The sequence below is a fragment of the Protopterus annectens genome, chromosome 9.part0 (assembly GCF_019279795.1).
Source record: "Protopterus annectens isolate FY-2018-M chromosome 9.part0, PAN1.0, whole genome shotgun sequence".
Classification (NCBI taxonomy): Eukaryota; Metazoa; Chordata; order Ceratodontiformes; family Protopteridae; genus Protopterus; species Protopterus annectens.
Genome location: NC_056743.1, coordinates 70,581,829 through 70,594,741, shown reverse-complemented (window position 1 = coordinate 70,594,741; position 12,913 = coordinate 70,581,829). Strand labels below are relative to the sequence as shown.

The window sequence follows — 12,913 nt, the reverse complement described above, 5'->3', positions numbered from 1 at the left end:
AGACGTTGATGTATACTTGTATGCTTGCATACTCACATTTGATTGTAACTATATGGAGTAAGTGAAGTTTAAATACATATGTGTATGAGGTCACATAGCTCTGTGGAGATAAATGTACAGTTCTGTATGATAGTGTGCAGCTAAAGGGAACGTGCACACATAAACCTGAAATCCCTTGATAGTATAGCTTGCATAAAAATAAATAACAATTTAACCTACTGACAACATACATACACAATACAGCTGCCTACAAATGATTACATGTAATCACAGGTAATTAAATTATGTTTATTATGAAGATTTTAATTCTGGTAAACCAGGCTAACATTGTCAGTAATAAAGATAACCTTATTTCAGATACTTTATACTTGATAACATTGAATTGAACAGCAAGCTTTTATACACAATATACAGGATTGCTTAAGTAAATGATTATCCTACATACACTAAATAACAGTTCAGCAATAAATTATAATAGTCAATATAGTATACTATGTTATTAGTTATTTTGTGGATAGGATGTTTAAAAGTCCTAGAATTAGGGGAATGGTGGTTTAAGAAAGTAATGAATAACACATTAGTAAAAAAGTAATATGAGCACACTTACAAAAAAATAAGTCAACTATTATAAGTAAAGTGGCTTCCTATCTCAAATGTGATTTTATAAGATTAAGCTAATTGTTTAGTTCTCTGTTATGTCTGTTAGAAGTACAACTTATATAGTTAAAGTGTATTTTATTTATTCATGCTGTTTTATTATATTTACATAAGCAGTAGCAAAGATTTGTGATTAGGCAGAGTTAATGGGTTGTTTTCATCAAACCAGGAATTTTTTATTCCATGTTAAAGGATAAAAATGTTTTTAACTTAGATTTTCTAAAACTAGTTGTAGAAGGCTTGTCCATAACAAGTTGTACATATGTTAGTTCTGTATACATTGTACTAAACCATTGTTCATTAGTTTTTAAAGCATTTGTTCTCAAATATTCCAATATATGTATTTCACTAAATGTTAATGGGTTGAATTACCCTTTAAAAAGAAACTGTTTAAATAAGCATTTAACATTAAATAAAGCAGACATTGTCTTCTTGCAAGAAACACATCTTTTGACTGAAGATTTAGGCAGGTTGCAAATAAAGGATTACTTAATTCTAGTCAGTTCTCATTTTAGTTTGAAAAGAAGATGTATTCTTATCCTTTGGAAGAAAACATTAGGTTTACCTATTTATTCTGATAAGAATGGTATGCTAAGATTGGTGCTAATAGAAGTAGATAAAAAGTATTACACTCTTATAAACACTTATTGGATTCCTGGAATAGGATCTAAAATAGCTATGAAGTATCTAGACATTATAACATTACATTCAAAAGGAATGTGGTGATAGCTGGAGAGTTTGATTGTATTTTATCAAGTAAAGAGACCACTAATAAGTAAAAAATCCGACTATCTTCTACATCAAAACACTTAAATCACTATAGAGGTTTAATGAATATAAGGAATATTTTAGACTTAAAACTACAAAACTCTTTAATGCCTGCACACTATTCCTTCAGATATGGAACACAAACCAATATTGATAAAGTTTTTATATCAAATGAGATTTATTCAAAAACAGAAGATGTATTAATAGTCTTGTGCCCTTTCTCTGACCATACTGCCATTAAATTCACTCCACCCTTTAGCTCAAATATCTTAATTCATTGTCAAAGATTACCTGCATACATAATTAAAATAAAAGATTTTAATGATTGTTTTTTGAGAGAAATTAATCAATTCATGGAATTTAATAAAAATGGGGAGGTGGCAGGTACTATATTATGGAACACCCTAAAAGCCTATTTATTTGGTAAAGTTTAAACACTGGCATATATGTAAAAGGAAAGAAAGGATAAGGGCTTGATTGCTCTGTAATCTAATATAGCTAAATTAAAGTTAAACCTAAAGCCCAATGACAAAGCTGCAAAAATGGAGTTAAGAAAACTGAATCAGGAATATCAGGAAATACTTCAACACAAGGTGTCAATCAATCTTAAAAAAAATTAAACTACAGTCCTATTCAGTAAACCCAAAGAATCTGCATAGAATAGTCATTAGATCAAAAAATCTGAACAAAATAAATCAAATTGTATATAAATAGGGTAAAAAAAACATCAAAATAACAAAACTAAATGATATATTATAATGTGTTAGTAAAGATTATGAAAAAATAATAAAATGGAACCAAGTTTAGATAATAATGAACTAATTCTTAATTTATGATGCATATTTTTCTTTAAAAAAAAAACTAAATGAACAGAAAAGTAAAACTGATAAGTATTTTTCTTTTAAGGAATTGAAAGACCAAATTAAAAGTCTCAAAACCAACAAGGCTCCAGGATTAGTTGGTATCATCCCAGAATTGTATAAACTGCTACCTGACAATACTTTAGAAACCTTATTGAACATCTTTGTAGAAGTCAAAAGCTCTGCTAATATTCTTCCCTCTTGGAGATACTTTATAATTAAACCTATTGTAAAATTAGATAAAGATCTTGTATCATGTGCTTCATATCACTTATGTCACTTTTGAATGTAGATTACAAAATGTTCTTGGCTATACTAGCAAAAAGGCTAAACCATATACTCCATTGATCAATAAATGAAGATCAAGCTGGCTTTATAATAAATAGAAGAGTACAGGACAATATTATAAGAGTTCTTTCATCAATTGATATAGCAAATAAAAGTAAAAAAGAATTATCAATAATACGTTTAGATACTGATAAAGTTTTTCATTCAGTGAAAGAGCCATATTTGTTTAAAAAGTTAAATCAGTATAACTTTTTCTCTAGTTTTACAACACAGAATGAAATACTTTATAGCTACTTAGTATCTTTTGTTAAAGTAGGTTCCTTTCTATTCTAGACCCTTTACTATAGCAAAAGGTAAGAAACAAGGATGCCCTCTTTCCCCTTTATTATTTGCTTTAATTATAGATCTACTAGCTAACTATATAAGTTCTAACATAAATATTAAAGGCTTCAGAATAAATGGAGACTTTTTCAACAAAAATCCAGCTTTTTTGCTGATGACATACTGCTGACATGTAGTGACATAAAACACTCATTACATCATCTACTGAAAGCCTTTGAAAAGGTTTCAGGTTTGAAATTTAATCATAATAAAACTAAAACATTGATTATAAGCAAAAAAAAAAAAAACTTTTTTAAAAATCACCATAAAATTTTAACTGGGAAAATTCTCAAATTAAATATTTAGGTATCCCTCTTAAAGCTAAGAACAAAGATTCCATATATATATATATATAAACTATAAAAACTTAACAAATAGAATCATAAAGTTAACAGTCAATTGGAATAAGCTATTGTTTACAAAGGAAGATAGACTCACCCTCATTAAAATGATAATTTTACTAAAAATCTTATACTGCAGTCAGTCATTACCCCCAATAAACAATTATAAAAAAATAAATTCTACCCTACTTGAATTATTATGGTACCCTAAAAAACAAGGATATCCTTAGACTGGCATGTCAAAAGCTGGGACAAAAGTGGCATTTGGTTTCTAAACATTGAGCTATGTACTAATGCTGTAATTATTAAAATATTACTGTGATTAGATTCGTCGTATGTGTCCTGTTGGAAATCGTTACATGAGAAAACTTTAATAGACAAAAACATACTTATCATAAATTCTTATATGAAACTGGATAACAGTATATTCTACTGGGCTCCAAAAGATTTTGTTCTGAATGAAAGGCACAAGTTTACTTTTAGCCTTCTATTAACTAAATTCTTTCAATCTTTAAAAGGTTTATGAATTCAAAATACTTAGCCAAGGAATTACTAATCCTATTATTCACCGTTGCTTTCACTAATGGATGTTTACTATCTTTTAATGCAAACACAATGATAGCTCCCAAGAACAGTAACCTAATTTGTTGGCTTCCATTTCTTAACGAAAACAAAATACATCCTGTTGAATATTTACTAGTAAGATCTAGCATAGAACAAGGAGGCAGGTTAGACTTACATACCTGTAAAGAATATATGTCAGGATAAAATCAAAATATCACTAGATAATCAAACTAAACCTGTTCTAAAAATTGTGTATCTATTCTCTAATGTTAATAGTGGGACACCTGAGTGGAAGGCATATCTATCAATTATATACAAGATTATTAGAACTGAATCTGTTACTCCAGATATGACAATCTGGAACTTCAAAAAAATTAAAAATGGACCATTTTCAGAACTAAATAAAAAGTTATTCTTAAAATCTGCAGGGAAAGTCAATGTCCTCACTTTACTGGAAATCTATGTTGTTGTATCTTTCGGCTTTTCCCGGTTAGGGATCGCCATAGCGGAACTCCGGTCCGCTAATGATTGGCAGCAGATTTTTACGTACCAAGTTGCCAGTCCTGATGCACAATCTTCAACAAAGGTACGCCCATTCACGCATGTCTCCACACAAAAGACGCTTTCGCTGAGAATCAAACAGGGCGTCTTACTGTGAGACAACAATGCTACCGCTGCACCACCACCGCACTTTATTGGAAATCTATACAGGGACAGTTCTGCATAGAGTCATTCTTATACTTTATAAAATTACACAAATATAAAAAACAGGAAAATGAAATGCTGGAGGTGTAATGAAGTTATTAATTCTGACTTGTTGCATACGTTAATAGATTGTAAGCTGGTGACTTCCTTTTGGAGTGATTTTAGAAACTTTTCTCAGGCTTTGTGGTCAGACAATTGCATTATTACTGATGCCTTGATACTGTTTAATGCCCCAGTTCCAGCAGCTATACCTGCTTCTCCAGTACCTCTTCTTTGGGCAATACTTGTGCCATTGCAAGTTACAACAAAAAATTGGAAATGTAAAACTGAATTAGCATTTTGTGAATCTGTGTGCCTAATTAAGACTGTCTGTAAAAATGAATTGTCAACTATAAGACTTTGAACTTTAAACATAATTCATCAGTACATATATTGGGGAAGGCTCAATGATTTATGGGAAAAGTTCTAATGGTTAAGAAATATATTAATATTCTTGTTATGGACTTTCATAAATAGTTATTGTTTATCTTGTTATACATGGTTTTAAATATGGATGGTGTGAAGACCGGTAGAGAAGGGTGAAGGCTGCCTACCTAGCCAGATAGAATTTTGCAGATAATTCTGTCATTTGTAAATATGAATGTAAATTACAGGCTTGTTTTAAATGTAAAGAAATACTGTTACATGTGGAACTGGAAATAAATGTGACAACAGTGCACTCCACTGACCAAAGTAAAGCATGTGGTGACACTTTGAAGTAGCAGTGGTGCCAAAAAGTCTAGATGAAGAGATTCTTTCTATTGTTTTAACCAAGAGTTAAATTGCTAGATTTAAACATGCAAATGTATTTTTATTGCTATTTTCCTGACCAGCTGCAAGATAAGAAAAGGGAGATGTTAAGAATGTAAATGCAGTTAATGTGTAGCCTAGGAACACCAGGAAAGTGTAAAAAAGATTATATAATGTTTATCAGAACTGCAATAGCAATTTAAACAGAGAATCAGAAGGCATAAAGCATTTTTGTCTCAAACATCCAACACAGCACTGCCTTATGCTCTATGTAAGTAATTTATTTTAGAATTGTGTTTTCTTGTAGATAGCTAGAAGCTGGAAATATTAGACTAAGTGTTTTTTCTGTGATGTCATAACTGTACTACTGATTTATTTTCAATATTTCTGTGTGATCTCTGAACTCTTGACTTGCACTGTCTGTGTAGTAGAAAGTATTGTCTTGTGGTTTTAATTATTTATTATTAAATATTTTAAAACATTTTAACTGTGGCTGGTTTGTGTAGAGATAGGTTAAGCTCTAGAGTACGTTGCATATTTATAGAGTTTACTGCACAAGTCACTCCAAATAAGCTTGACTGATTAGTCACACTACCAATTGGATAATAATATTGCACAGTAATAATTGGACACCCTTTTAAGGGCCTTTGAGTAGCTGAAAAATATTAGCTGGGTGGTGGCCAGTGGTACTACCGTATAGTTGGGTAAAAGGGCCACAGCTGGAGAACCTATGCCAGCCTTCCCCAGAAGTGTCTGTGTGGTTGTGTAAACTGTTATCTCAAAGTGTGTGTGTGTGTGTGTGTGTGTGTGTGTGTGTGTGTGTGTGTGTGTGTGTGTGTGTGTCAGCTACTTGGGCAGGGACACAAAGCACTGGTTGGACAGAGAGGGTACTGGAGATTTTAGCTTGCCCAGCTAGGCTGAGATCTGGACCCTATAGCTGTGCCAGTGGGGAGACTTATTGGGGCCCTGGGAAGCAAGAGAGCGACCAGCCCCAGACTGACTGTGATCTCTTTATGCTCTTAAGGAAAATTGCGCTTTACTGTGTGTATTTGTTATCCTTTCCTCATATATGAGACGCCCTCTCTGGTGTTAGTGGTGAGGATTGAGGCTCCTTGATTGCTGGGCCAGGGCACGGGCATCACAGATGGACTTGTTAAAACTAAAGAGTTAAAAACAGGTTTTTAGGCTTCTTTATTTTATTTTTATTTATTTAACATTTATTTACAGGGGAAGTCCAGCTGGGACAGACTATATCATTAGGAATAATTGGAAGATATTGCTACTTGCCCCGACCATTAAAGATATTGTTGGCAATGAACCTTCAGTTAGTTTCAAGAGAAATAAAAATCTCAAGCAGTTACTTTGCTATACAAATAAAGTTATGGACAAGGTTTATTCAGATAGGGTTGACATGTTCTTATGCAGATTCTGTTTGAATAGTAGATATATTTCAATGGAAAATGAATTTATAAACCCAGTCTCTGGGAGATGCTACAGATGTCACGAGTATGTGGATTGCAAGACATGGCACATGATTGATATATATATATATATATATATATATATATATATATAGCGACACGTGTCTCTTGTCAATGTTTTTACTTGGATAAAACTGACAGACAGTTGAAAGAATGTATTTCCAAGCATATTAGCAACATTCAGCTAGGAGATATGAAGAATCCATTATGTAAACATATTTTTGAAAATTCAGAACATTGATTTTTGTTTATGTTCTGCAAGCAGAAAATGAAAATGTTTGAGGTGGTCACTCTGCAATATGAACTGAGCACCATGACATGAGATGGATAGTTGAACTACAGGCATACTGGACACCTGGTCTAAATGCCAATTTACTTCTCAAACCTCCACTTAAGGGGCATAAATTGCATAGAAATGTATTATCAGATGTAAAATTGGCAATGCCTGACTGGAGATATTTGATCCACTTTATGACTATCTACACCCCTTAGATCTTTTAACCATCTCAGGATTAAAGATAAATTGGAAGAAGAAGAACTGAATATATATCGCAAACATTTTAAAAAACATTTGGGCTATTATTATTACTGTCATTTTCACTATTTATATCTTTATTACATTTACTATTTCCACTTATGACATTAAGTCCAATGAAAGTAAATCCTGCTGCAACACTGTGTGATTAGTTGTATAACAGAACAACAATTCTATTGGATATTTGCCTTTAGTGTTTCCTATCTGCATTGAAAATGTGTAGATTCATCTGGAAAATACTGATTGGTCAACTAAAAGGCAATGTCTAAAAGAAGCTATTTGATTGGTTAAGTCAGCTATAACATTATTCGATTAGCTGGATAAAAGAATCACAATCTTATGGGACATTTGATTTGAGTGTGAACCTATCCACATTGCAGAGGTAGATTTGTGTTGAAGACACTGATTGGATAACTAAAAGGTGGTGTCTAAAAGGAGCAATTCTGATTTGCTAGCTTCAACTATAAATGTTTCATTTTACCCTCCAATGGCAGATCTGAAGAAGGGTTTAGACCAGAAGCACTCATCATGCAATTTTAAGTTTTTATTTCTCATTTTTTATTAAAGAAGAGTTGTATGGTAGTCAGCCTGGTGATCACCTTGGTTTTGTGTTTTTGTCTTTTATATGTTTTCCAAGTGCACATCATTGACAATGCTGAACAGTACATTTGTAGATTTATATATATATATATATATATATATATATATATATATATATATATATATATGTATATATATATATAAAATATCATTCAATTGAGTGCATAGTCTATTTGAGGTATAATGAAAAACTGCCACAAACACAACAGATTTAGTACTTCCATTTCAGCATAAAAGCAACTTCTGCAAGCAAGCTGTAAACAGAAACTCACACATAAAAGAAATATGTTTTGTGGGATACTGACCTACATCTTTCCTTTATGTTTTATTCAACCCAAAAAAGACTTGTGTACAAACACTGCAAATGCCTTAAAAATCACCATTCTGATAGAAGATCAGTTTTGCACTTGATCATTTGTGAAAACTAAAATGCTTGCTGATTGATTGCATATACCATCTACTGAATATCTTCCTTAATTAATTATATATGTCTGTATATATGTATATATGTATATATATATATATATATATATATATATATATATATATATATATATATGATTCCGCAGTGATGCAGCGGTAGAGTTGTTGCCTCACAGCAAGAGGTTCTCCTGTTCGATTCTCGGCTGGAGTGCGGGGAGTGCCATCTGTGTGGACTCTGCATGTCCTCCCTGCAGTTGGGTGGGCATTCGAAAGACATGCAGAAATGGTGAACGTTGAGCTGGCACCTCGGCATTTGTGAAAATCTACTGCCAATCATTAGCGGACCGGAGTTCCACTGTGGCGACCCCTAACCGGGAAATGCCGAAAGACAACAACAAATATATATATATATATATATATATATATATATAGTTCCCCTTCAAAACATCTAAAACCCAGAACATCTAAAATCATAACATCTAAACCATAACATCTAAAACCCAAAACATCTAAAACCCATAACATCGAATTTCAGAACATCTAAAATGTGCATCACAACATCGAACACTACAAATCACATGAAAATTACATCCCCCTCACATACAATGACACCAAACTAACAAACACACTTTTTACTACGTTTCTGCAGGGGCCCCCCCTGCAGCCCCCCCATAAATTAAATACACCAACACCAAGATCGCACTACAGTGGGAAAGATAATTTACTAACCCCACTGTATCACGATCACCATAAAGAAAGTTCACATAATGTCTATATATCTTACCTGTATGGCCTAAAAAAAACATATAGAGTGGCAAAATAAAGACTGTATAAATAATATAAATTCTTACACTATATAAATAATAACTATAGAAATAAAAACTACATCATCTCATAGTGATACCACAAGATTAACAGATAACATTTACACGTTTGATGATACACTATTTCATGTCATACATTTTAGATGTTATGAAATTCGATATTATGGGTTTTAGATGTTATGGATTTTAGATCTTATGGTCTCAGTGTTTTGATTTTAGATGTTATGAGTTTTAGATGTTTTGAAGGGGACCCGTATGTGTATGTATATATATATATATATATATATATATATATATATATATATATATATATATATATGCATGTATTTAAAATTCTTAGGCATCAACTGTATAATATATGAACATATCTTGCACCAAAGTTTAAAAGTGAGTCTCAGGATGAGTAGAAATGTCCCAAAACTTAAAACTTACAGTAGACAATATTTGATATTTATAACATGCACAAAATTCTGACATATTTAATTTCAGTTTTTTGACTATTTTTTTTTAAGTTAGAATTATTGATCCCCTGAATTTGTAGCAACTGCATAATCTATCTGGTGAATAGAGCCTTAGGTATTTACTACTGTAGATTTGATCCTTTTAAATTATTTTTTAACATTTGAGAAGTATAGAGAGCGTTTTGTAAGGATATAAAAGTTTTATCATTGGACTGCTTTTCTCTTAATTTGAATATGAATCTTATATCCTGGAAGGTGATTTAGGTGGGCACAGTTATGTTTTTGTGGGTAGTGCAGTTTTGTGTGTATTTTGTGTAAAGTACATGTGACTCTTAAAAAATGTCCTGATATTCCCCAAATTCTATTAAAAGGTTGCAAAAACAAGCAGGAAAAATGTGCATCTCTTCAACTGTTTACTATCAGTAACCCTTAAGACATTGTATTCTGAAGTAGATTTTTTAAACTGTGCCTAACATACTGCATGTTAGACATGGAACTGCTATCCGAGGCCTACCAAATGAAAAACTACCAAAAACACACCATGGCTGTTGATTAAATTACATTTACATAAAGTGCCAATTTTATATTTCAGGTACTGCAGATTATGACTCTGTTTCCAGTAATCTAACTATGGAGAGCCAAGGTACACAGGATCAAAGCCCAAAACTTCACTGTTTATTCCGCTATGACTCACAGAGCTGTAAACTTCAGGTGACAGTCTTTGAAGGTAAGGAGGAGGTGATGGAAGGAAAAGATTTAACTTACACTTCAGCTATTTTGGTATCTTCAGATATGTAGTCGACACTGTGTCTTTCATGACAGTATAATACTGTGGAATTTAGCTTAAGAATTCTTATAGAAATTAATGATGGAATTTAGCTTAATAAGAATTCTTATAGAAATTAACAATACTTTGTGTTCATACAGGTGAAGTGTGTAACTCTTAACATATTCATTTAGTTTTACATTCTAGGATGGTAACTGTATAGAAGTGATGAGCAAAAGTCTACTGTCTGGTTATGAATTTGACAAAATGCAAATAATCAGTACTGTAAATGTCTTAGTACTCAGTGGATTTGTTTAATGTCTTAGGAATTAAAATGTAAAGCAGTTTATAGGCTAGTTACTTGAAAATCAGCAGTCACATGTAAGAAAACACATGGTTTTATTACAGAAATGCTGCACATAAAATGGAATAAATTCAGATGCAGCTTTTAAAATATCTGTGGCTCCAGAGTCCAAAAATAGAGCCTAGCTAAATTATTCATGATTCTTGTCTTGAGATATTACCAGTAAGAACAGTAAGTTAGAAGGGAACTGCACAATTTTTGCAAGCCATATTAATTCTATTGAAGACGGATAATTCAGATAGACAAGAAACCTTCCAAACTGGTATGCCCTGTAAGGCAAGGGACAGTAATGTTAGAGTTGCCATCTTTACAAGCCGACCACCATATTGGAAATTAGTAAATGAAGCATGAGATCCTGAGAGGCAAGCCACAATTTCAAATCATACAAGAATAAATAAATTTTAATAGTGCACGTGTACTATCATATGTCAGTGTCCTGTAAAAGGAGGGACAGCAGTAACTAAATAGTGCACGTGTACTATCATACGTCATCATGTGACCAGCAGTGTCCTGTAAAAGGAGGGACAGCAGTAACTAAATAGTGCACGTGTACTATCATATGTCATCATGTGACCAGCAGTGTCCTGTAAAAGGAGGGACAGCAGTAACTAAATAGTGCACGTGTACTATCATACGTCATCATGTGACCAGCAGTGTCCTGTAAAAGGAGGGACAGCAGTAACTAAATAGTGCACGTGTACTATCATATGTCATCATGTGACTGTTGGTATCATTTCTTTTTGGTAGCATTAAACAAACCACCTTCTGAAAGCTGCACCATCTCCCACTCTAGATGTACAGCCCAATCATGTAAATAATATGACCATAGAATAATTTAAAAAATTAATTAGTGACAGTGATAGCACTTGTTTCTGATGATAAATCTGTAAACACAAATTCACACCCTACCAGTTTCTTCAGTTGTCTGAGCTCAGACTTAGTACATCACCAGCATACGCCTTCTCATATAAAAATACAGATCACCTGTTTGTTTCTGCACCTTGCATTTTGGTTCTAGTATAAACTATGCCAGATCCAGAAAAGTAACTAAACTGCAGGTCTTTGTTCAGTGTTTTTTTTTTTTTTGTAGGTCAAGAAGAGTTGAGAGTCCCCTCCCCCACACTACTGCAGTGGTGTTAAAACTGTCACTGCACTGAGAGACCCTTGCAGAATCAGTTCCTCAGCCTACAAAAGAAAACCCTGAACAAAGGCCTGCAATTTAGTTACTTTTTGGGTCGTAGCTGGATAACTTCTAAGTATAGTGTAAAACAAGGTCTGAGCCAAACATAAGTGAGGGTGATTAGAGACAGAAATGAAGCAGTCCTTTTTCAGAAGGCAAAGAAAATAACAGTGATCCTCCCAAATCCCATTATATGTCAAAGGCATGGGAATTCAAAGTTACTTCCTTATGTCTGGCATGAATCATACAAAGTATTACTGGAAAGAGAAAGGGTTGAGGGAGTACAAGATCACATTGCTACATCAAGCCCCATTGGTAGCCATATTGTGGAAAACAGGCTAAAATTACAAATAAAGCACTTAGAGTGATTTTGAGGTGTTAAAATAGGTCAAGAAACAAAGACAGAATGCAAAAATAGTTTTTTTTAGTTCTAGTGTGGACTTTTCCTTTAATTTAAGACACCAAATGAAAGCTGATGCTTGGACCCAAAACAACTGTTCTCAAAGTATCCAACAAAAACAGCCAAACTTTTAAAATTCGAGCACTTTAATGGCATAAAAACAATAAAAAATGAGCGCTTTCATTTAAAACAGTGTTAAACTTCATCAGACATAGTATTAAACACATTTCCTCTTTAAGTACTTCCTACTTACATTTGATTGGTTATGCTCCTGCTTACTTTAACACCACAAGGTCCTGTTTTAAAGGTACAGTATCATTATTACATGTAGTACTGTTATTACTGTTTTTCAAAGACATAGTACTTTATGCAGAATTGTGTTAAATAAAAACAGCCAAATTTGTTGGTTTTAAACTATTTTCTTCCTCTCCAATGCCTTTAACTTTAGAACTGGGGTAGTTGAATTACGATCATTGATACCTGGCCAGCAATCAGCTTGCAAATGCGCTTGCCATTTCAACTCTTT

The 12,913-nt window shown here is 32.8% G+C and overlaps 1 protein-coding gene across 1 annotated transcript in view; it reads left to right on the top strand.

Moving 5' to 3' along the window:
- Positions 1–12,913, top strand: part of SYT13 (synaptotagmin 13) — a 729,137-nt gene that overhangs the window by 395,352 nt on the left and 320,872 nt on the right. The window contains exon 3 of the mRNA XM_044082567.1: positions 10,270–10,404. Within this exon, the coding sequence (XP_043938502.1) occupies positions 10,270–10,404 (135 nt within the window). The remainder of the gene's footprint in view (positions 1–10,269; positions 10,405–12,913) is intronic.